Source organism: Lytechinus pictus, chromosome 5 (genome assembly GCF_037042905.1).
Source record: "Lytechinus pictus isolate F3 Inbred chromosome 5, Lp3.0, whole genome shotgun sequence".
In the NCBI taxonomy this organism is placed as follows: Eukaryota; Metazoa; Echinodermata; class Echinoidea; order Temnopleuroida; family Toxopneustidae; genus Lytechinus; species Lytechinus pictus.
Genome location: NC_087249.1, coordinates 49048938 through 49076010, shown reverse-complemented (window position 1 = coordinate 49076010; position 27073 = coordinate 49048938). Strand labels below are relative to the sequence as shown.

At 36.3% G+C, this 27073-nt stretch overlaps 1 protein-coding gene across 2 annotated transcripts; it reads left to right on the top strand.

The window, feature by feature from the left end:
- The first annotated feature begins 6830 nt into the window (after positions 1-6830).
- LOC129261155 (peroxynitrite isomerase THAP4-like) lies at positions 6831-25524 on the top strand. Of its 2 annotated transcripts, XM_064099134.1 has the most exons (4): positions 6846-7007; positions 16290-16674; positions 21772-22380; positions 22522-25524. In XM_064099134.1, the coding sequence occupies exons 1-4, from the start codon at positions 6934-6936 to the stop codon at positions 22942-22944; spliced, it is 1491 nt and encodes a 496-aa protein (XP_063955204.1). In that variant the 5' UTR covers positions 6846-6933; the 3' UTR covers positions 22945-25524. The 2 variants fall into 2 exon arrangements, with proteins under 2 accessions (XP_063955203.1, XP_063955204.1); XM_064099133.1 differs by having other exon boundaries at positions 6831-7007; positions 21772-25524.
- Positions 25525-27073: the final 1549 nt, after the last annotated feature.

The following is a 27073-nucleotide window of genomic DNA, read 5'->3' as shown; positions in this document are numbered from 1 at the left end:
TGAATGTCGATGACTCATTTGACATATTTTTGAAATCTTTCAATGACTGCTTAGATTCTTGTGTTCCTTTAAAGAAATATCGAAATTACGATTATAAACGTGTTCCAAAGCTCCCATGGGTTTCAAAATTGATATTAAGGTCTATAAATCGGAAAAATAATCTGTATGTTTCTTATATATCAAATCCAAATGATATTTCAAGGAATAGATACACGTCTTATAAAAATACCTTAACAACTACTCTCCGAATAGCAAAAAAGAGGTTTTATTCAGAAAAATTAAATTCATATAAAACGACCTTAAAAATACATGGAAAACAATAAATGGGGCTCTAAACAAAATTAACAAATCTAGTGCTGTTCATAAATTATGTGTAGATGGAAATATGGTTGAAGATACTCATTCTATAGCAAATGAATTTAATACATATTTCTCTCAAATTGGACCAAAGTTAGCTGGAAATATTATGCCTGTAGAAAATTCGTTTAAGGACTTTTTGGATAAACAAAATGAAAGTTCAATATTTCTTACTCCAGTTCATAGAGAAGAATTACTTGAGATTGTATTTAATTTGAAAGCAGAAAAGACTCCCGGTTATGATGGCATTACAAATAGAGTTGTGAAAAACATTATACATTCTCTTGCTGATCCTCTGCTTCATATATTTAATTTATCGTTGCAGCTTGGCCTGGTCCCAAAGAAGATGAAAATAGCTAAAGTTATACCCATTTTCAAGAAGGGAGACCAATTAATTACTAGTAATTACCGCCCAATATCTTTGTTAACTTCGTTCTCAAAAATTCTTGAAAGGATAATTTATAAAAGGACAGTTGCTTTCCTTAAGAAATATAGTATTATATGTGATAATCAATTCGGTTTTAGAGAAAAACATAATACAACTCATGCTATATTGACATTAATAAATAAAATATCTACTTCTATTGACAATTCTGATCACACCGTAGGGTTATTCCTCGACTTCTCAAAAGCGTTTGATACAATAGATCATGAAATACTATTATGTAAGCTATCAAATTACGGTATCAGAGGGACAGCTTTACAATGGTTTAGGAGTTATCTTACTGATAGAATTCAGTTTGTTACAGTAAATGAATCAGAATCTCCAACAAGGCCAGTTTCCTGTGGAATTCCACAAGGTAGTATTCTTGGCCCTTTGCTATTTGTACTTTATGTTAATGATATGAAAAATTCATCTCATGTTCTCTCATTTATTCTCTTTGCTGATGATTCCAATATTTTCTTTACACATCATGATCCACATGTACTTGTGAGCACTATGAATGCAGAATTTAAAAAAGTAACAAACTGGATTACAGCCAACAAACTGTCATTGAATCTGCAAAAAACTAATTATATGCTTTTTAGTCATTCATTGAAACATCTACCGCATCAAATACTTTTAGATAATACTGAAATCAAAGAGGTGCAAACAACAAAATTCTTAGGTCTTACTATTGATCACAAGCTTACGTGGAATGCTCATATCAACAATATTTGCAAAACTGTGGCAAGAAATATTGGAGTCATCAATAAGCTTAAAAACGCTCTTCCAGCACAGGCGCTATCCATGTTGTATTGTGCATTGATTCTACCATATCTTAATTATGGAATTCTGGCATGGGGTAATGCCTCTCAAACGAGACTCAATAAAGTCTTGCTACTTCAGAAAAAAGTACTGAGAATAATATGCAATATGTCCTTTAGAGCTCATACAGATGAATTGTTTCGTCATAAACGTATCCTTAAAGTCAATGACCTGTACCGCTTGCAACTATTCCAATTCATGTATCAGCTAGATAGAAATAGTGTACCTAATGTCCTACAAAAGAAATTTATGAGAAACAATACTTTACATTCATATAATACGAGACATTCAAATGACTATCACTTACCCAAAAGTAGAACAGTATTTTCTAGCAAAACTGTATTTTTCACAGGACCAAAACTCTGGAATTCTCTGGACAGAGTAATAAAAGAGGCAGCTAATCTAAACCGATTTAAATTACTCATCAAAAAATTTATTCTGAATTCTTATTGATTCAATCAAATATTTTGTGAACCTCATACTTACCCACGGTATTATTGATTATTTTAAAGTCAATATTTAATTTTGTATATAGTGTAAATCCATTTGTGTTACAGTGTTTATATATAATTTTATAGAATTTTGCTGATTATTTTACTCTACTTATATCATATTACCCTTGTATAACATTTTGATAGGGGGTCTACATTTTACAAGCTTTGCTTTTTAGTAGACCCCTCCACTTTTTTCATTTCATTGCTACGTTTCAATCCTGTGTGTTATGCATTTTTTTTTTAGTGTTAAAATGATTTATTATAAATGTACTTTGATGATTGTGGAATATGAATATATCAATAAATAAATAAAAAACCAACTGTCTTTGCCCTGAGGAGTCTTCTAGCATCCAGATGGGTCGATATACAAAAAATAAAGAAGATCTGTTTCGAACGGATTTACGAGTCTCTCGCTCCACCCGCGACCTGGCAAAAGTGTCCAAAATTAGGCAAAATAAGTATTTTCCAAAATTGTTCTTGAAACCAGCCGTCTTCGCCCTTAGGCGTTTTTTAGCATCCAGATGTGTCGATATACAAAAAATAAAAAAGATCGCTTTCGAACGGATTTTTGGGTCTCTCGCTCCACCCGCGACCTGGCAAAAGTGTAAAAAATTGAGCAAAATAAGTATTTTCCAAAATTGGAATCGAGTATGATATTACATTGGTTTTCTTTATACGGCCCGAATACTGATATTCCGGAATCTTACATCGACTTACAACATAATCATCATTGACTTCGAAAATTCACATTTGATTATTTGTGGAGATTGGAACCTTGTTCAGGACCAGATTCTAGATACCCATCGTTTTTTTACACATGAATAATCCTAGAGCAAGCTTTCAGGTTAACAATATGAAATGTGATGTAGATTTATGTGATCCATGGAGAATCAGGTTTTCGGTGATGTGGCATTATACGTGGTGTCAGCCAAACCCTTTTAAGCAAGGAATGTTAGATTTTTTCCTTATATCTTCAGAATTGTTATCACTTGTCCATAAAAAAATCGGAAATTTTGTCAGGTTATAGAACAGACAATTCATTGGTCCTCCTAAGTTTGAAATTGAGATAAAGCGGGGCCCTGGTATATGGAAATTCAAATATTCTTTATTACAGGATGATCAATTTGTGTGAAGGATTATCAAAACTATTAAAGAAACAATATTACATATTACGCTACAAATGAGGTGATGTTCGATGAGAACGATAATATACTGTAGTTGGAAATTGTGAACTTTCTATCAATGACCAGTTATCTTTGAAACTCTGATAATGCTTTTGAGGGCTTAATCTATATCTTACAGTTAATTCGTCAAGAAACAAAATAAAGATAAACGAACACTGAGAATTGGAGAAGAATATTGAAATACTTAAACAAAGACTATAGTGAATTCAAATGATAAGATAAGTTTATTTGTAAAAATTAATGATAAAAAAATCACAACTTGAATCATACCGTTTGAATAGTATTGATGGAATTATTATGAGATCTAAAATAAAGTGGATGGAATGTAGTGTAAAAACATCGAAATATTTCCTGAATTTAGAAAAAGAAAATAAAGTTAATAAAGAAATAAGACAATTGTCTACAGAAAATGGAGAAGTGATCACTGGACAAGATAAAATATCCAATGATATTTTTCGATTTTATTCAAGACTTTATGAAAAAAGGAACACCGAAGATATAGATTTGGCAATACTGAGTTTTCCGGATATTCCCAAGTTAACTCCAATGTCCAACATACTGGAAGGACCTTTAGAAGAAAAGGAAGTGGTTAAAAAGTATGAAAAATAATAAATCTCCCTGGCAAGATGGATTCTCTGTTGAATTCTTACGCTTTTTTGGGGGGAAATATCTAAAACTATTCATGGTCAGATCTTTGAATTTCGCGTATATAACAGGTTCTTTGAAATCACAAAACTTAGGGGGTGATTACTTTAATTCCCAAGAAAAATAAGCCAAGACATTTATTACCAAATTGGCGACCAATTTCACTTTTAAATGTTATATATAAAATTGCAACTGGGTGTATAGCAAATCGTTCCCTCTAAATAAATGAAAATCTAAAGGGTTTTTTGAAAGGACGTTTTATTGAAGAAAACATTCGCTTGCTTTATGATATTCTCCTTTACACTGTACTCAATGATATACCTGGTATGCTGTTAATGATTGATTAAAAAAAAAAAGCATTCGATTGTGTATCGCATAAATTTCTAATTAATGTCTTTGACTTTTTTCAATTCGGTCCGTCATCTAAGAAATGGATTCATGTATTTTATTCAAATGCTTCTTCTTGTGTAACAGTGAATGGTTTTTGTACAAAAAGATTTAATATAGGAAGAGGATGTCGCCAAGGAGATCCGTTATCACCCTATCTCTTTTTACTTGCTAGTGAAATATTAGGAATTTTAGTTAGACATTATTTCCAATGATATTATTGGTTTCCATGTAGAAGGAAAATATAGTAAGCTACAACAATATGCTGACGACACAACTTTTTACACTTAACGGTTCAAAAGAAGATTTAAGGTGCATTGGAAATATTAGGTCATTTTGAAAAAAATGTCGGGCCTTAAGGTCAATATATCAAAAACTTATGCAATATGGATAGAGAAAAATAGATTTTGTAAAAAGCAACTTCGTCCTGAGCATAATATTAAATTGGGTATCAGAGGGCTACTCTAGGTACTTGGGTATAGATTTTTCGGTTAATCTAGTAGAAATGGTCCACCATAACTATATTGAAAAAAAATAAAGAAATAAAACGTCAAATTGTCTCATGGTCTAAAAGAACTTTAACCGTTCTGGGAAGAATTACTGTAGTAAAATCTTTGTTGGTACCGAAACTAAATTATTTATTGCCTTCACTTCCAGAACCAAGTCAGGCAATAATTAAAGATATAAATCGTTCATTCTATGCATTTATATGGGGAAACAAACCTGATAACATAGGTAAAAGGCAAATGTGTCAACTGTGTGATAAAGGCGTACGTGGTTAAAATGATAGATATTTACATACATGCTAAATCTCTGAAGATTTCATGGATAAGACGATTTTTAGACGATTCTCAAAACAGTTTTACTTTTCATATGTTCAATGTTTTCTTAAATCAAACACACCTTCACTCGTACATGGGCTCACATTATTATAGAACAGGGGTTCTCGAACTACGTACGGCCCGCGGGCCAGATCCGGCCCGCGGAGCTTTTTAATCCGGCCCGCGAGACTCTGTTGGGTTTTTTAATCACTTTTAAGTCACAATATGAAACGTATAGCTCAATATGATTACATTGTGTATCCATGTAGACCTAACCGTAATAAAAGTAATGGCAGTCAAATAAATTTGACTTTTAAAAAAAGTTTAGTGGAGTCTTTTCTGTCTGTTCGATCTACTTTCTTATTAGATGACCAGCGCTGTTCTCACCATGTTTGGACCTACAAACAGGTGCGAAATTGCATTTTCCACAATGAACATTTTAAAGAACTAACTCATACCGAAGTACCTTGACAGGGGCCGTGGAACGGTTTTCAAAGTGGGGGGGGGGGGGGGGGGGGGGCTGGCCATGCAAAAAAAAATTCATATCATGGTCATTTTTACGTTTTTGTACATGGTTTTGGAAAAAAGTGGGGGGCAGAAGCCCCCCCCCCCCGCCGCTTCTGCGGCCCCTGCTTGACCAGAGAAGATTTGCACCAGTGCCTTCGTCTGGCAATTACGCCTTTTGTGCCAAGGTTCAAGCAACTTTTTGTTGACAGACTGTCACTTTTCCCATATTGAAAGAGACTAGGAGACTGAAATCCTTGTTAGAGTCTACGACAGACATGCTCTATTATTCAATCTACTTTGACTACAAAAAATATTGATACTTCAAGACATTATCTGTCTCCCCAATACCAGGTATGTACAGGTACAATCTAGATTCCTTTTAACAAAGTACTACAATTTTGTTATCATTAATATTGACTCTCGCTGTATTTTGAAAGCTTTTCTAATTTTGCCTGCGTTCCATATGAAACTGTTATAAATTTGCTGGATTAATGCTCCCAAAATAGGGCCAGATTGCACAAGAGAGCATCTAGGACCCCGACCGCAAGGGTCTTTGCGCTTCGCGCACATTTTTTCTAATTATCCACTTCATCCTGGCCCTTTCAGGTCTATTTGGAGTCTCATCTGGCCCTTCAAAGAAAAAGTTTGAGAACCCCTGCCGTATGTCAACTGTCCAGCGCGCTGCAATATACGCACGTCGCGTGCGCAAAAAAAGTGTAGCCTATTGGTACCGTAGGAGGCTGAAATACCTCTTATCGAGACCAATTAACATTTTGAATTTTAGACAGAATTATAGAAATAATCGGCTCTGTAATGATATTAAAATTACATTAATAATTATACCAATATATATATATATATCGAAACATTTGATCAAAACAAATATTTATAGAATATATTTATTACCTTTAAAAGTTTAAACAAAATTATAGAAATCATTATTTCTAAGATAATATTCAAATTACATCAAAAATTACACTAAGATATATTTTGAAACATTTATCAAAGTAAATAATTATAATATCTACCTTAGAAAGATTTGATAAATGTGGAACCAAACGGCGGCTCTCCTATCGTTTCGGCAAAAATTTGAACCAGTCATTTGGATCTGGCGGGCCCGTTCAGCTAGCCGTTTTGGACCCGGGCCAGTTCGTTATGACACCTGCACGAACTTCGCTCGAGGTATAGTTATAGCACTCATCTCGACTGTGGCGCTGGCATGCCGCAGTGTTGGTCAACTCGATAAAGGCCGATTTTCGTAGTGACTGTACTATTGAGAATGCGTTAAGATGCCCAAATGCTGTGTTCCTATCTGCCCAAATCACACGGATCGAGCGGTTGTGCCTGGAAGATCGTGGCATAGGTAAATTTTACATTTCAAACCATGACTATCGAGTTACTTTTAATATGTTTACAACTGCACTGCCACGATTTGTACGTGATGTAGATCTATGTAGTCCCATGTATTGTGTTGTATGTACTAGTTCTACTACTACTAGTACTAGTAATTATGTAGTCTACTTTCTATGTAATCCAGGGAGCTTCGGCCCGCGAAGCGGGCCGGAGCCCAGGAGTCGTCCGTGTATAAATACTATTACTAGTCAAACATATTATTCTCTCCAAAATGGGGTAGAAAACTAGAATGGGGTCGGAATCACTCCTAGTACCAATGAGGTCCAACATTACATGTATGGACCTCATAGGCGACATCAGTGGTATTCTTGGTTAGAAATCTCTGAGAACAGGATATTTATATATTATATCACAAGTACAAGCTATATTCCTTTCTCTTATTTAAATTATAATTTTATAGTGTAAATGCATCGTTAGCAACAACAAAAAATGAAAGAAATGAAGGGGAACTTACATTTTCACGGCTTTTTCCTGATTTTCTGGGCAGCTGCTCTTCTCTTCTGACTCGCGATCGAAGCTGATATGAAGATCACGTGATTCGCGTTCTCGTCAGCTGATCGGTTGGTTATTCTTTTCGTCAGACGTTAATAATATATATTTTATAATGCTAGCATTCATCGCTAATTTAGGTGAAAGAGATTGAAGTTAAACAGCGCCAGGTCGGAATCATAATTATTTTGGAAGAGTGTATTTATACACTCGATCTCATACCTGACGTAGACGGCGCTATTCAACAAATGCACAATCTTCAATATAAAAAATAAAACAGAAAGAACGCCTTGAACACAGGCCAAAATGCCTAACGATTTCTCCGCGGCATTAACAACTATCGTAAAGGGCGCTCCATTTATCAATAAAGATGGATGCTAAGCTGTCTATGGCGACAAAATTTGCCGCAAATATTTACGAAGAATTGTGAGAAATGGTCTGAAAATGCAACAAAAGAACCGGTGAGTACCGATTAAACATTATCAATTTATTTAATAGAACATATTTAATGACTACAATGTAACAATTTCTAGATAATATTGCTTAGTTCTAAGCTAGGGCGGCCCAAATGCGCGTGAGTGGAGTCCCAGTTTATTAGCACGGGTAAGTATTGGGGTGTCGCCTAGAGTGGTCGGAATAGCACTTCAAATAAAATAAAATTGAAACCGACCACCCGCGATACTCACTCACACAACATGCGAGGTTAGTATACTAACCTCGCACAACACACGTGATTTCATAGTGCATTTTGACGTTTTCATTCATCACACGAATGTGAGGGACTAAACTACGCCAAGCCTTTCAATATTTGTCCACTATGTTAATCTTGATCATATGATTTATTTAAGTATATTTGAAAAAGGAATTATAAATTATTTATTAAAGTGTTTTTATCGCTTACCTCCAAATCTCAACCAGGATACTTCGTTCGATCCGTCCTTGGTCATCCTCATACTGCGGTGGAAATTACGCAAACAACAATCGAAATGCGAAATTTTCCTATCGAACATTCTCTATTCAAGTCGTAGGGGAGGGAGAAAGGAAAGAAAAGAAGGGAAAGGAAAAAGCGAGAAAGGGAATGGAGGGGGCGGGAAAGGAAAGGAGAGACAATGAAAGACAGATCAGGGGAGGGGGAAAGGTAAAGGAGAGAGAGGGAAAAGGAGACCATAAAATAGAAAGAAAACAAAAGAAAGGAAGAGGGGAAGGGAGAGGGAAAGAAAAATGGAAAGAGCGAGAAAAGAGTAGGGGAGGGAGAAAGGAAAGAAAAGAAGAGAAAGGAAAAAGCGAGAAAGGGAATGGAGGGGGCGGGAAAGGGAAGGAGAGACAAGAAAAGACAGATCAGGGGAGGGGGAAAGGTAAAGGAGAGAGAGGGAAAAGGAGACCATAAAATAGAAAGAAAACAAAAGAAAGGAAGAGGGGAAGGGAGAGGGAAAGAAAAATGGAAAGAGCGAGAAAAGAGTAGGGGAGGGAGAAAGGAAATAAAAGAAGGGAAAGGAAAAGCGAAAAAGGGAAGGGAAAGGGAGAGAAGAAAAGAAGGGAGAACGAAAATGGGGAAAGGGAGAAGGAGAGGGGATGATGAAGGGGATAGGAAAATGTCAAGTTTGAAGATCTGAATATTAACACTAAAACAAAATTAGACTCCCATGTTTTATTTATAAAAATACCATCTTTTTCATGATTATAAAGGTTCAACGTCCCTGTTCTAGGTCTAAACTTCAACATAAATCTACTGGCGCTTCGCGCTTGAATTCTGGAGGTCATTCCTCTTTTAAAAGTATAGGTAATCTGTCGGACTTTTCAAATCCCAAATTTAAATCTTAAGCGCAAATGCCCTCGCATTATTTTTCATTTAGATACAGTCCTGTCATCAATATCAAAAACTCTAAGCGCGAGCTTCGCGCTGGCATCATTTTTGTAAGTGACATTTATGATGTTGTTCATATTTTTAAAATGTCCATTTGTTGAGGTTTAAATGTCCAAAAGTTCAGCGCTCGCATAATTTGTAAGGTAAATAGGCCTACCCTTTTAATTGTTATACAAAGGCGCTTATAAGTTATACAACGTCCAGAATGCAGTTCGGAATATTGAAAATAACTATTGGTCCCGCTATTTCTGCCCGTGCGACAAGCATTTATCATTTTGAATCATGAGATTCACCTTTAAAATATGATGAAAAAGTATCGTTAAGACTGAATTAAGAAAAAAAAGAAGCTCACGTTTCACGCTCGCATTTTGATCCGTTAGCTTGTGATAATAATGGTGACTTCGTTAATATATCTTAGCGGACATGTCCACCTTTTGGTGCTTCAAGAAAAATAAACACAACACACAAATAATAATAGAAAACGAACAAGAATAGAATAGATAGTTACCTATCCCACTCATGAATTCTTATTTAACAGTCCCCAAAACGTCTTTTTTTCGTGTTAGCTTATTTCATATACATATATATATATATATATATATAGGTCTCCTCATCATGGTTATAAAAAGTGCTCAGAATGTTTTATTTTCAAGTCCTTGTATCAGAATTTTCAGCTCGGGCAGCTCTATCGCATTTTGATTACTATCCTGTTGATTTATTTACTTGAACAAAATATTTAAAATGTCCAGCTTTTAGAACAGATATCAAAAAAAGGTATTCACCTTTGATCATAGATGAGGAAGAAGAAAAAAGTACAAAAAAATAGGAAACAAACTAACGAATTAATGTGACATAATTTTTCTTCATTTCAAGGCGACTCTTTACATTTCATCATCGCTGATGGCGCTACAATAGAAAATACCGCTTGACAGCAAAAAAAAAAAACAGAAAGAGGAAAATAATGCTGAGCGTCTAAAATGAAGCTAGCAGTACAAGCTGCAGAACCGTAAACAAACATCTTGTGAATAATATCGCGCGCCCTCTTTAAGCAAAAGTTTACAACCACGATGACCCTGCGGTATCTACGTGAAGATCACGAGAAAATGTTTTTTTTTCTTAAAAACACACCAAAGAGAAGACAAGAAACGATCCATATGGTTCGGTAAGTGTCATAGCACAATTAGAAACATTATTTTAAAAGGAATGGCATAGTTATTTTAGTAAAAAGGGTGTGAAAAATTCGCGTGCACCATGTGCATATGAATCCTTTGCACGCGAGATGCATTGATCCCATGAGTGCGCGATACTACATGCTTTACATGCTTTAAGTTAAACTTAAACTAAAAGTTAAAGGCCGATTCTTGTCGCGGTGGCAAAATATTTTGACTCTTCCAAATCAATTCTATGATGTCAACATGCTAAATGATCGTCTCACTACTTCCACTGCGAGCTCCGGCACATGATGATTCGACAATTGACAACGGATTTTTGTTCTAAACAAGACTAAATAAAGCCATTTCCTATCGGAAACGGGGCGGGTTCGGGTCTAGTCAAAACAATTTTGATGAATTCTGCTAAATTTTTGCCTTTTTCCTCTTTTTCTCTTGAAATATCGATTCTTACCTATGGACACTGCACCTACTCTCCTGCGCGTATCGTTTGTAATACACAATAATCTTAATGCGCGCAAGGTGGTCGGTTTCAAAAGAGGTGGTCGATATGTGGTGGTCTCACTATACTAGTATCCGGACATCGAGGCACAAACTGGACTCTCAATCCCTTAATTTAAAAAAAGGAAAAGTTAGACGTCTATGTCACATTCGTTTTGGTATTGATCGGCCATTTTGTTTTTAATTTTGACAGAAGGAAAACGAACGAGACAGATCTTTTCCTTTTTTTGAGGGTCCAGTTTGTAGCTTTCACAGCCGGTTCGACTTTAAGACATTCTCATATCTGAGTGTTGGCAGCCAAAAACATAATCTCATGAATGAATTAGCATGAATATGCTTGATCCCCCCATTTGTCTGCAAAAGATCATGATATGGCAATAAAAATTTACAAGATGGTAGAAAAATTACATTAATTTGTAGAGCTAAACTTCACTGAGTATATATTTACATGTATATACTTCATTTTATATGAAATAATTATATGCTAATTTATTCATAAAATCATATATTCTGTTCTAATTCAGTAATTAAAGCTTGTAGAGTGCTAATTTGTGCTGTACATATTCTTCATGGCATTTCTAACAAATTTTTTTTTTAAACAACTGATACTAAAGACATTTTCTCACCTATTTTTTCGCTTTTGAAAATTAAATCATGTATTTCAGCATTTTGGGGGCTGACATGTACTACTAAATGTTGCATAATTTAAAAACTGCATACCCGAGCATCGTAAATTTGGACTCAAAAGTTCTGCAAGACTTGAGGAAAAATATTCTTGGAATGAAGTGGAGCAATTTTCAAACATGAAATGTTTATCGCAAAAATTTTGAGGCATCACATTATGCGGCGGAATGGGTTTTGAAAATTTGATCTTTAATTACCCATAACTCCTTTAAAAAGTTTAACAAAAATTCACCTAAAAATGCATTTCATTTCGTCCAGGTAAAATTTGAAAAGCAAAAAAATATATATATTCCTATTAAAAATATATGCTATGACTTTCGAAGGGGGGAGGGTACACGTGTAAAAGCATTTTATATTAAAAATTTTGATAATGGCCCTCAAGGGGGGGGGGGGCGGGTTGGATGTGCCCCCCTTGGATCCTCCACTGATCATGTACAGGAGGCATACTGTATGCTGCAGGCTTCCCAAATTTTAAGTGCAGGGCATGAACATATTTTACTTGCATTGAAATGAAACATTTAAATGGGGGGTGGGGTATACCTTGTAACTAACCTCTGGTGTCAAGCACTGGCGTATCCAGGGGGCACAGCTGGCCCGTGCCCCCCCTAGAGGCACAATTAAAATTTGTAATGTCAAAATGCTGTTAAAACTTAAAACAAAGTGTGCCCCCCCTTTTTTTGCTTGTAAAATTTTTTCGTGGACGAAATGTACTTCATTTTGTTGAAAACATTTTTTTTTTGCTTGTCAACTTTTTCCATGGGAAAATGTGCCCTCCTCCCTTTGGAAAATCCTGGATCTGCCCCTGGTGTCAATATACTATATTTGAAAAGAGATATACCACTTAGTTCCATTCCTGATGTAACCCATTTGCTGTCAAAATGAAGAGGGGGGCTAACATACCCCCTTTGTCTCCTTTGGTTTCACGCCTTATGATTGCACATGACTTGTAATTGTATACATGCATGCACACACACACACCACGTGCAGATTGCATGTTCTACCGTACCGGTGACCACTGCACTAGCTAGAGACACACAGAGCTCGATCCATTTCATTTTTAGCATCAAAAGAACTTTTCGAATTCGAAATCATGCTCGCATAGAAAGAAATTTGATGTTTCATCGAATGGCGATGATATGAGAGAGAAAATACAACCCTGAAGTCAAATCTTGCGAAACTTGATATTTTCATGGCAACTTTTTTGGGGATGTACGAGTGACAAGATTGTCTCTGTAAAATGGATTATTATGGACCTCAAAGTACACGATGTAATTTTTAAAAGTAATGATTTTGTATATCATGTAGGTCATTTTTAATTTTTTTAAAAGTTTGACTGTTTGTAGAAATTATGTTATTGATCTCGCCAATTTAGCACGGTCACAGATACGAGAGTGTTGTAAAGTCGAACCGGCTGTGATAGCTAAAAAAGGAAAAGTTAGACCCCTATGTCGCATTCGTTCTCGGTATCATTCGGCCATTTTGTTTTCAACTTTTGACAGAAGGAGAATGAACAAGACAGAACTTTTCCTTTTTTTGAGGGTCAAGTTTGTGCCTCGATGCTGATTTTAATTATTACTATCAATAATTTTGATACAGAAATCGGTAAATAATGATGATTTTAATTTACTTACCAAATGGACCTCTTTCGGCTCCGAACATTGGACCTCTTCACTCGGTTGCGTGCGACTTCATTCATTCGGCCAATATGTCTGATGTTTGGGATCGTGCAATATTTGGAAGGGTGTTGGATTTCCCGCCAGATTTATCGCGTACTGGTATTACAAACGGTACGCGCGGGACTGCGGCAGGAGACCTGGGGTGGTATTCTGGAACACTGTCATAACTTTTGTCATAAATTTTGTCATTTCTCTCCGAGATGTGACAACCCTATGATTGTCACAAATCGGTATTCTGAACATTGTCTTTTCCTTGTCATATCTCTCAAAGTTCCCACCCATGTTTTTGGAAGCAAACCAATCAAAATCATTGTTAGTTCCCAGTGGGAGCCCTTCTAACCAATAGGAAGGCCCCGTGACAGGTAGGGCGTATCCCCAATACAGTTGCTGGTACGCGTATATTGATGCGCTTTATTACAAAGAGAGACAGGGTGCTGTGAAGGATTTTAGAGGAGAAGTAGAAAGAGAAGGAAAACAGAGAAAAAAAAGGAAGAATTAATATGTAGGGCCTAACTAATTGTAGCATGAAAAAATAATTTTGAAAATTGTCATGGATGATGAGTGAAACTAATACCACAATCTAATCTAAACAATATCATTATATGCTTGACATTCAGTCGGCAGGGTATCGGGATATTTGGTACTAAAAGTTATGACAAAATTTATGACTGCTACCCCCCTGTCATAACTTTTGTCATATCTTTTGGTTGTATAAAAGGATTACGCGCATTTAAATCCGCATATTTTTGGTGCGCGCTAAAGAGAAGAGACGAAATTTATGACAATTTTTGTGACAAAAGTTATGACATCCACCAGAATACCGATTTTGTCATATCTCTGACAAAAGATAAAATATGGAGAAAAGACAATGTTCAGAATACCGCCCCAGGTCACTAGTTACTGCGGCAGCCCGAACACAGTCTGAAGACGTGTCGAGGTCCCCGGGGCAAGGTCACTAGGTGGAGTGCCACTGTCCAGGCAAAGGAGCGGTAAGAATAAATTTTATAAGTGAAAAACAAGGATAAAATTTAAAGGTAAAAATTTAGTAGAAATGATCAAAAATTGTATTGACCAGACCTGAACCCTGCCGAAAACAGTTGTTCATACCAAGAAATCTGATAGGAAACGGCTATAGAACAAATATCCGTCGTCAATCGTCGAAATCATGTGCCAGAGCTCGCAGTGGAAGTAGTGAGACAATTTAGCATGTTGACATAGAACTGATTTGGAAGAGTCAAAATATTTCGCCACTAAGTTTACGGCCGATCCGAATCTTGTCAATGTCGGCTGGTCGGTTTCAAAAGAAGGGTGCAAATGAGCAGATGTAAAATCGTCGCATTCATTGTTCGCAATATATACATGAATAGAATCGGAGTAGATAGAAGCATGGGAATCTGATATGCTTAATTTTCTGCACAATGAGACGAAAATTAGGTAAACTGATTTTTGCAGATATGATGCTTAGAAAATTAGATGGTCGATAGGGGTAGGTCAAACCATACATGTAATGCCGACCGCGCTACCGTTGACCTTCACTTGTTCACTGCCTCACACTAGTGCGAAGTTAGCTATACTTTAAACCTCACACTACGAACGGGATTACACAGTGGATTTTAGAGAAGTCAGTAAACATCGCTTTATAACAGAAGTAATGTTTGCCGAAACTTGGTCTGTCCACGTAGAGTTACTCACTGGGACTATTCCCGGTAAATTATAACTTTAGATTTAAATTTGAATATTTCTTTAATAATAAAATGAATTGAAATCATTAAACCAAAATCGATCAGGGTCTACCTCGGCCTTGTCAGCGGCATACATGTAGCATGTTTCTTCCAGGTCTCCGATGGTGGCGCTAATAAAATGCACAACCTTGATTCAGCTTATCAGTTATGGTAGTTTTAACTGTGTCTAGTTTAGTAATTCATTTATTCGCGATTCTTTGATTATTTCATAAAATATTGGCGCCAATTAATGCAAAACCTTCAAAAAGTGCTTGTAGATTATCATTGCTGATGATAGCACTACTTTAAAAAAATTATTTTCAAGTGACGACAAATTTTATAAAAAATAGAAAAATCTCAAAGTAAAAACAGTAGTACAAGCGTTTGTTCGTTTGTCAACAAACGGTATACCAAAGTCTATACAATGAAAAGATGGGATACTTTACCGACTTCACCTAACGCTTTGCATCGATTTGCGTGTAAAATAGTTAAAGTGCCTAGTCTTTCCCTTGCAGTGTCTTTGATATCAATATAACTTGTGCGCAAAAAATTCTTATACCCAAAGTGAAATTCGATCCTCGTCAACTTTAAGAATTTTTTTTTTTGCACACAAAGCTAAAGAGGAACAGGAAGAAGTAGAGAAATTATATCCTTCGGTGAGTTTCATAGAAAAAATAGCATGTCTCTTCCAGGTCATAAAAAATTTAAAAAAAAATTGTAATAAGCCCATGAAAGTGTTGCATGTGTTGTGCCTGTGATTTTCATGTGCATGACACATGTAATGTTTCAATGGGTGAACCATAAGTTGCAGTAAAATCTGACTGCCAAAGTACAAGCATTTAATGATAATATAATAATGCAGTTCTTGTATAGTGCATATCACATGTCCATAACGTCCCTATGGCTTTGCGCATTCAAAGGACTTGGATATTATTACCCTGGCTTCATTCCCCACAGCCTTTTACAGCGCAAAGGCATTTCAATTCAATTCACCTCACCTGGGCTGAGTGCCGCACAATTTCGATGAATTTCTAGCCGAAGGAAATTGCGCCTCTGTTTCAAAGTCAGAAGACTAGTCCACTGGTGGGCCATAACACTCCAAATTTATATGCTTTTTATTTCTTTCAGACTGCCCTTACGTAAACCTGATTTGCTGCGTGTATGGCTTTCGCAGATCGGAAGAGAAAAAAATTGGATACCCACGGTTAGTAAAGTCATCTGCTCGGATCACTTTGAGGAAAGATGCTTTGACAGAACGGGGCAAACTACAAGGCTCCGGGAATATGTAGTTCCAACAATTTTCAGGTGCGGTAGTTACCGAGCATCATCGGCAGTAGCGCCTTCTGCAGGTCCCCGGTCTGAAGAAAAAGAGTCTGAGAAGAAACAGAAATCCAAGGAGGAAAAACAATCTGAGGATGAAGAGCAATCTAGGGAGAAAAAACAAACTGAGGAGAAGAGGCAAAGTAAGGAGGAAAAGCCGGCTAAGGAGGAAAGGCGTACTAGAAATAAGAAGGTAATTCATTATTTTTTGGGGGGGGGTACAACTCTCTCTGGGGGTCATTCCATATGAAAATAACATAGCATCCCTAAAAAAAAGAGAGAGAAGATACATATTAAACCCCCTTTCGGCTTCCACCCTCTTCCTCTTGATTATGTTCGAGAGTTCAGTCCAGTGAGTGACTTGGGTCTAATTTTTGAGGAAGATTATTCTGAATAATTGAGCATGCATGAGCAAAGCATCTTTCTGCCAAGTTTTTTAAAAGACTAATGCAGAGCGTGATCGGTTCATCACGGACGGACATCTGATAGATTTTGAAAACTTCGAAGGCTTGTAACAAATTAGGAATAAGATGAACATTGTTCCTTTGTGTTTTATAGTGAAGGGTAGGACAAAGTATGCTGAATGATGAAAAAAGTTTGTTGCCATGGTTACCTACAAACATACATGTAGGTAGCCACTAAATGTGCCATATCACGGACGGACATGATAGAAATGTGGTTTTCAGAATTTTTGAACATTTTTATTGTTTCTATCTAAATAGCTTAACTTTGACCAATAATTGTTAATGCGACTTATACTCAGGTATGTTAGCTTCTATGTTCAGCATATTGAATCCTTAACCAATATCAAACTTCTGAGAGAATTGCAAATATTTTCCATCTCGGACGGACATCTCGGACGGACATCACGAACAGACACAATTAAAATACATTGGAAGTACCTTGTAAGAAGTTCTTATTACTTGTTTGGGGGAACAAATGCTATTGTATTGATGATTTGTACATTTTTTTATATGATTCAACAATATTAGTTGCACAATCAAGTTGCTACAACTTCGATCAAGTTGCTACAACTTGATTTAAGTTGCTACAACTTGATTTAAGTTGTAGTAGCATGATTTCTATGCTAGACACACAAAATAATCTAGCCATATGATTGCTTTTAAACATAGTTCTTTTCAAAATCAAATATCCTAATGCACATTGTCTTCTTTTCAATTTAAAGAATACTATAGTTGGTACCAAATCAACATCCAGTGGATCAATGATCATGTTGATACTTTTTATGATATATCATGATGATACATGTTCATACATTTTTAGGCATTAATTTTCGAAGAGCACATATTTTTTTATGTCCATTAAGTAAATCAAAAAGATTCACAGGTTGCTGATCATTATGCTTGTTTGGTGGATCAAGTATGACCACAACACTTGTCCAGGCTCTCTTCAAATTCATCTTTTGTCCATATTAAGTGGAGACACCCCTTCACATCACCAGCCCTCATGTATTTAGGCCCTGACCGAATCCAAAATTGAAATCAGATACCAATTAAACTTCTAAACACATGTAGTGCAAGCTTTACATGAATTGTATGCATTTTCAGATTACCAGATCAGCAATTTGCTCAAAATTAGCTCCAAAATGGACTTTAAAAAAAAGGAATTCTTGTACTTTTCACAAGTCTCAAGGACGTGATGTCATGTTCTGTTAGAAGCATTGTGAATCCATATTGTACATGGAAAAAATGATTTTTTTTTCTGCTTATCAGAATATGCATTCTACTTTCTTCTTTTCCATCACTTTCTGCAAGCTTCAATTGATGAAATATACAGCTTTTGACTTTATTCTTGCTCTATTTCATTTCCTGCTTTTTGGCATACATGTAGCTTCCAACTCTATCTGCATTCCAAATCCAATTATGTTTAAAAAAAAATTCCTGACAACAATTAAGCCCCAATAACAGCCAAAGAAAGATTTCACCAAAATTGTGAAGAGTTGTAGGTTTCCATCCATTTGAGTTCTGAATAATTCTCAGCACCATTTTTCACTGCAAATTGGAACTAAAATTAAATTCATAATCTGCTCAGTATTTGCTCATTGTCTGTCCGTGATGAAATTAATGTCCGTCTGCGATTATTTTGATTGATTTATGATATGGATAAAATGTATGGATTTTAGCTATATTCAAATGAAATGATGTACAGTGTCTAGTGAGATGCTTCAACACACTTTTATTTTTGTTTTTATTCTGATAAAGAATAAAAAGCTGAATCCATACGCGTATTATCCATATCATAAACTCAATAAAAATGATCACGGACGGACATTAATTTCATCACGGACGGAAATTTCAAAATGGAATGTTAACATCTACCAGAAAAATTTACTTCCCATATTTTTTCTACTAATTTATGTTTGATGATAGATTAATGTTCAGAGTACAAGAAAATCCAAACCAAATTGGGGTAACTTTGAAAACAATAAAACTAGAGTGAATTGAATTTGAGTGAATTTACATTGTCCGTCCGTGATGAAATTAATGTCCGTCCGTGATCAATTTTGATTGAGTTTATGATATGGATAAAATGTATGGATTTCAGCTATGTTCAAATAGAATGATGTACAGTGTTTAGTGAGATACCTCTACACCTTTTTATTGTCTCGCCCACCGGAGGTGAAGGCGAGACTTAGGGATCCAAATGCCGTCCGTCGTCCGTCCGTCGTCCGTCCGTCACAAACCTAATGACACATAACTCCACAACCGTAAGTTGATTTTCAACCAAACTTGGATGGTAGATGGACTTAGGGGACCTGCATGTTATGCTGCAGTCAGAGGTCACATGGTAAGGTCAAAGGTCATTTTCAGGTCAACGTTAAAGTTTACATGCAAGACTCTCTTATGACACCTAACTCCGCAACCGTAAGTCGCTTTTCAACCAAACTTGGATGGTAGATGGTAGATGGACTTGGGGGACCTGCATGTTATGCTGCAGTCAGAGGTCACATGGTAAGGTCAAAGGTCATTTTCAGTTCAACGTTAAAGTTTACATGCAAGACTCTCTTATGACACCTAACTCCGCAACCGTAAGTCGCTTTTCAACCAAACTTGGATGGTAGATGGACTTAGGGGACTTGCATGGTATGCTGCAGTCGGAGGTCACATGGTAAGGTCAAAGGTCATTTTCAGGTCAACGTTAAAGTTTACATGCAAGACTCTCTTTTGACACCTAACTCCGCAACCGTAAGTCGATTTTCAACCAAACTTAGATGGTAGATGGACTTGGGGGACCTGCATGTTATGCTGCAGTCGGAGGTCACATGGTTAGGTCAAAGGTCATTTTCAGGTCAACGTTAAAATGTACATGCAAGACTGTCTTATGACACCTAACTCCGCAACCGTAAGTCGTATTTTAACCAAACTTGGATGGTAGATGGACTTGGGGGACCTGCATGTTATGCTGCAGTCGGAGGTCACATGGTAAGGTCAAAGGTCATTTTCAGGTCAACGTTAAAGTTTACATGCAAGACTCTCTTATGACGTCTAACTCCCCAACCATAAGTCACTTTTCAACCAAACTTGGATATTAGATAGACTTGGGGGACATGCATGTTATGCTGCAGTCGGAGGTCACATGGTTAGGTCAAAGGTCATTTTCAGGTCAACATTAAAGTTTACGTGCAACGGTGCAAGGCTCTTATGACAAGTGTTATTCCATTCCAGTCATTTCACAATTAAGTTTCGATATAATTCTCTTGCGTGCCCTCGCAAATCATGATATTTCTGGTCATTTTCATAAGTGGGCGAGACACAAAATTGCTTTTGCCTTGTTTTTTATTTCTATTCTGATAAAAAATAAAAAAACTTTTTATATTTTTTTTCATCATGGACGGAAATTTCAAAATGGAAATGTTCACACCTACCAAAAAAAATTACTTCCCAATATTTTTTTTCTACTAATTTATGTTTGATAATAGATTAATGTTCAGAGTGCAAGAACATCCAAACCAAATTAAAATAACTTTAAAAACAATAAAACTAGAGAGAATTTGAGTAAAAATGTCCGTCCGTGATGAGAGGTAATAGCACCCCCACGAATAAAATGGACTATTCCAGTACTTTCGGATTTATCAATCTTCATGAAACTGAGTTCTTTGAAACCTGAGATACCAAAGATTATCTTAAAAGCAATATTGATAGAATATTGATAGATAAGCACCAACTTCGATGTCTTGATTATTCATATATTCTTTTGAATTGTGTTTTTCATTCACATCCACAAAAAACAATGTGTCCACGAATGACTGGTATCACAGTTTGCCTAGTACATTGTACAACATCCTCTAATATGCATTCAAAGTAGAAATGCAACAAATACCTTCATAGAGTGTTCATTGATGTGCTATTCTAGTCACCTGGTCTATTCAATTTCTTCATCCCGCTATGTAAGGCATGCATACGTAATATCTTGCTTTGAAATCTGCCTATCTTAATGAAAGGTCATTTGACCAAAATTGTCCATGAAGTAACTACGAACTGGTCTATTGATGAGCATAGAAACCTTGACATTAAAGAATGTGTTTCATTGTAATAAAGCTCTTAATCTTCCCGCATCAGTGTCCACCAATACAATCAGGGAATTCAAAGCTTGATCCATAGTAAGTGATGACCTCACTTAATGGATGTATTGTCGGAACTAGTATTTTCCCTTTAAATCTAATTTCAGCGGTGGCAACAATCCCAAAATGTGTACAAATAGGTTCCAACAAAAGGACTATCAAAGTATTTGCATATAAGTGATCGTAGTAAAACATGAGTGATTGCTCAGTAATTATCCTAATTAAATTACCATTGTATTTTGGCGGTCAGTCTAGTCTTGTTTTGCTTAATATGATGGTCTTCAGTGGCTTATGCAGGGGGGTGGTTACAGGGGTTCAACCCTTCCCCTTTAATTTTTTTTGATACCCAAAACGCCCCCTAAGAATTCAACCCCCCTAAGGTTTTTTTGAAGGCCTTTTTATAATTTTTTTTTTTGGGGGGTTGCCAATTTTTTTTGGGTACGAAACAACGTAAAACTGGTGGTGAAGACCCTTTTTTGGGGTTGTCAACATTTCATTCAGCTTGAACCCCCCCTTTAAAAATACTGCGTATGCTACTGATGGTCATTATTTCATACCTCATGGCTCATACTATGTCAGAACTTCAGATCTATATTTAGAACCTCCATTTTTGATACTTTCTCCTGTAGTTATTCACTCGGCAGTCATATGCATTTATTTTTAGTTACCACTTTCATGTTTTTTTTCCCCCCATTCTTATACTAACAGAAAAAAGAGATGATTGTGAAACTTCCTGTCAGAGTAAGAACCAGGAAGAAGCGGAAATCTCCACCTGCATCAGATAGTGAAGCAGACTGTACATCACATGACCATGACTACATTGGAAAAGGCGGAACTAATCAAAGTCTGCCGCCATCGTATAGGGATGATAGACGCCGTCCACCTAGAAAAACACGTAGATATAAACGACCTCCCACCTTGTTGCAAGCGCTAAGCCTGTTGGCTAGCGGGAACTTTTTTTCACATTCTACTGGTCAAGATGATGCACCAAGTGATGAGGAAGATAGCAACCCAAGTAGTGCTGTTGCTGGGGAACCTGAAGCAGGCAGCACTGAAAGGTCACAGCTTCCGCAACCTGCAAGTGAAGCTCGTACAGAGTACAATCCCAGAAGCCAGAAACAGGATGGAAGAGTGAAGCGTTCTAAACCTGTGAAAGATAAGGTGCAGCCAGTCCAGGTTGAAGCAGGCAGCACTGAAAGGTCACAGCTTCCGCAACCTGCAAGTGAAGCTCGTACAGAGTACAATCCCAGAAGCCAGAAACAGGATGGAAGAGTGAAGCGTTCTAAACCTGTGAAAGATAAGGTGCAGCCAGTCCAGGTTGAAGCAGGCAGCACTGAAAGGTCACAGCTTCCGCAACCTGCAAGTGAAGCTCGTACAGAGTACAATCTCAGAAGCCAGAAACAGGATGGAAGAGTGAAGCGTTCTAAACCTGTGAAAGATAAGGTGCAGCCAGTCCAGGTTGGTAAAACGGGGACAATGTCCAATAGTGAACTCCCGGATGAAGACACCGATATGGTGACATTACCTGATGGACAAGGCTTTATCAAAGATGGTTTCTTCCACTCTAAACATCCGTCGCTGACTCCCGACCCCATCGCCATTGGTGAAAGAAGAAGGATGGTAAAAAGCAAAGAACACGATCATTCCTACAGTATCGCTGATAACCCTGTGGTGCTGAAGCATCGGATGGATACTAGCTGCGCTAGGTTGGCTGACCTTCAGAGGCGGTTGAAGACCAACCAGCAACGCAATAGGAGATTAGAGGGAAGAGTCAAGACTCTGAGCAAGGAGGTTGAGGGACTCAGGCACAAAGATGTTGTCATCAAGGATACCCTAAAGTTTCTGAAATCTCTCGATTATAGACCCTCACCTGACACATGATGATGATTAATGCAGATGGGTATTGTCATTGGTTCATTTTCTTTTGAAATTTGTTTATTATTCTCTGTGATAAAATCCATTCACCTTATGAAAGCATATTGAATTCTAAAGGGGGATTTGGTTATTAAATTATTTTTTTTTAATATATAGAATACAGAATAAAACAAGAAAGATCAATAAGGTGTTTGCAAAAAAAACAAAAAAACATTTGTATTCAGTTTTACTTTTGAAGCATCACTGGCAAGCTGTTCTAGTATACTGTGAATGAATAATATAAAATGCAATTTTTTCTAGAAGCCTAAAATAGCTATCAAACTGGTCCAAGTATACATGCATTATCAGACAAACTTAGACGTGTATTTGTTACTAGTGTTAAAATATAAACATTAAATATAGTCAACTCTGCATATGTTGACCTACTTTCAAGTTGAATATTTCGAGATCAGATCTTTTAAGCCATATGTTATTTTCTTTTATTTTAGTCAAGCCGGGGGCGGATCCTGGATTTTCCAAAAGGGGGGGGGGCACATTTTCTGAGGAAAAGTTTGACAAGCAAAAAAAAAAGGTCTTCACTTTCAAAAGGGGTGGGGGGTGGGGCACACTTCTCTTTTAACGGCATTTTTTACATAAAAATTTTTAATTGTGCCTCTCAAAAGGGGGCACGGGCCAGCTTTGCCCCCCTGGATCCGCCAGTGGTCAAACATCTCTCTGTTGTCCCAAGGTATTTGACTCGAGTTTGCCTCGATATGGTAATAGATGATACAACATATATCTAACCCTTCAGTTATGGGGAGGGGTCATATTGAAACTCCCATCTTGACAAACTTTGTGACTTCACTGCTGCATGACTCCTTTTGGCCAAGCTGCTTGCTTACTTTTAACTTTCTGGTCTTGCGGATTTTTGATATTATTTTCACAATGCCCGGGTATGCGGTTGGAAAATTATGCAACATTATGCAACATTGAAATTGAGCATGACCCCAAATTGCTCCAAAACATGATTTTATGTAGAAAGTCAATACAAACAGAGTTTTTTCATCTTATGTTTACTTTTATCAGTTGAAATAATGACGCTTCTAAAAGGTTCTGCAATATATGCTGCCCCAAAAACCAAAAAAAAGGTTGAAAAACAAAGAAATGCATAAGAAATTAATGAGACAATAAAATACATAAGAAACTGTTTTTGAAAACGAAATTTTATTCTGACAATTGTTAGGAATGCTACAAAGAATATTTACACCAGAAATTAGCATTCTAGTACCTTAATTTAGTGAAAATGTATGATTTATGCATCAATTACAGTAGCATAATAAATTCATAATAAAAATTATATTAGTTCGAAAAAATTAACCATGCAGCCTTGTAGATTACATCACACACTACTACTGTGCCAATTTTTGCAGCGGCTAAAATCACCCCCCCCCCCCCCCCCCGTTGGTGTTCAGATAAAAAAAAAATTATGTCAAATAAGGAATCAATAAAAAGGAGTAATTAGCCTTACGTCTTTGACCCCCCCCCCCCATACAGACAAGTAGTGTGTGTAACAGTACATCGAATATCAATAAGCAAAACCTACACTGTATGGTCAGTGACGTCACACAATGCATCTTAATGGATTCATGAAACTGGATATGACGAGATTGTTTTTATGTAGACACGGTTAAAAAGCTGAAACGGGTCAAAGACTGTTTTCCATTTGGGCCTTGTAGAACATGATACAATTGAAATAATAAACATTAAAACAGTGTTTAACAAACAGTATAAAATCAACAATTATGTTGACATGAACAGATGTATCAATAGAATATTATAAAGGGATCATAGAAAGATGAGGAGGCGGAGAAGAAGAAGGAGGAGGGACGGGGAGGAGAAGAAGATACCGTTTACAAAGACATCAATAATATACAAAATGAAATATGGTTGCATATCTATCACAATAATCAAGACCAAAATCTGACAACAGAATGTGAAAGGTTAAGTAACAGAGGGCAAATGGAAATTTTGTATAAAAACTAAAGAAATATACTGGGGTAAACAAAAAAATAAGATATATGTTGTCTTTTGATTGTGGCAATTAAAACTTGACCCAGACGAATAATTCGAACAAAGCGGTGCATAAATAGGTGAAAGTATTAATGTGAACATAAAACAAAAACTATTGTCCTTGCATGAACATTTGTCACACTTCTATTAATTTGTTTTTTTTATTTTTCTGATTATGTTACCAACTGGTTTGTTTAGAAAAAAGTTGACAAGCAAAAAAAAAAATGAAGAGAGAAAAAAAGTTTTCACTCAAGCATGAAGGTGCCTTTTGTCACAAATTTAACAAGAAAAAAAAAAGGTTCCCTTTTCCTGCATTCCCGCTTCCCAGGGCCATGAGAGGAAAGGGAGAGGTGGGGTTAAAGTTCAAGAGTTGCTTTGATAATATTCATTGAAATATTTTTCCTAAGAAGATATCTCTTCTATTGCATTTAAATGCTGTATTGTGTATGTGTTTGTATTTGTTTTGTTTTTCTCTCATTTTACTTTTAATTTGTTATATTTGTTTCATTATTCTTTCATTAAATATATTCAAAATGATTTTGTTTTTATTGTCTATTCACCCAGTGGGAGTATTTCATGTATTTGAAATATTTGTCTGAGGCCCATTTTATAAAGACCCACAAGTAAAGTAACTGTGCCATTATGGTAATTACCACCATGGTAACCTTGATTGTGATTGGCTGCTGAGCCGGGTTGCCATGGTAGTTACCAAAGTGACATAGTAGATGTAACTCTATATATATATGAAGGTGCCCCTTATGTTGTCTGCTCTTTTCCCATTGGATAAATTTTATGATATCTGATATGAAGGGGCGGCACCATGGAATTTGATAGAGAGAGGGAGGGGGGGGGTAGCCAACTAAGAGTTGGTTTGATTTTTGTCTTGATTGATTTACAGGGGTAATTCAGACTTACACAACAAAGAAAGACCTCTCTTTTTTATACCCTACATTCTTTTTCATCTATTCCTCACTGCCCCCCTCACTGCCCCCCCTCCCTTTCCCTATCTTCCACTGCTCATAGTCATAGGGGGGCAGTGCCCCTAGAGCCCCATTACATTAATTTAATTGATTAATTGACTGATTGATTGTATGGTAAATTGAATCAATGGCGTCATTATTGAATTGTGTTAATGACTTGTATGATTCATTGGATGAGTTTTGATAGGATAATTGATTGATTGATTGAATGAATGAATAACTGGCTGAGTGGATTGTTGATTGGTTGATGGAATGGATGATTGATTGGATGATGAATTGATTAAATTAATTATAGCATGATTGAATTGTAATTGCTGAGCATGAATATAAGTAAAATTACAATTGATAGGATTATTTTTCGATTGATTTGATTGGATTATTGATTTATTAACGGATAGAAAGTTTCATTGGATGAATGATTGAATGACAAGAGTGGAAGGATTGAGGACACAATTAATAGATTATCTAATTGATTGATATGATGATTTGTTGATTGATTAATTGATAGAATCATTGATTTATTAAATGAAAAACTTATTTAGCGAATTGACTGATTTGTTGGTTCATTAATTATTGAACGGTTGACAGATTGATGAGGTAATTGATTAATAGGCTGATAGATGGAATGAGTATAAGCATTCATTCATTGATGGAGTGTATGTAAATGGATTTTATGTTTTCTGTCATTTTTCTTTCATCATCAATTATAAACAGGAATACGAAGCACTGCATACAAAAGGGAGGGCCTTGGGGCCAATGACCCCTAACTTTTCACTACCAATATATAGGAGAAAAAAAGGAAAGGAAAAGGGTGAAATAAGATGTTATTGTCTAAATGTTACGTGAAAATCTGTTACAAAATTAGATTTTTGTATGAAAAATTTCATTTTTTTTGTTCGCAGCCTTTTAGCATTTTTTTTGGGGGGGTCCAGTGTGCCATGTCTGGCCCCCTAAAAAAATTTGCGCTCATTACATTACTTTTGAAAATAATAACTATTTTCATTAGTCGACACAAAAGTAAACATGAGCACATTTGCCTGTCGAACTGTAGTGTCGGAATAGAATGTTCAAATATGTGACTTACACTAAAGAGTTTCCGGTAAAAA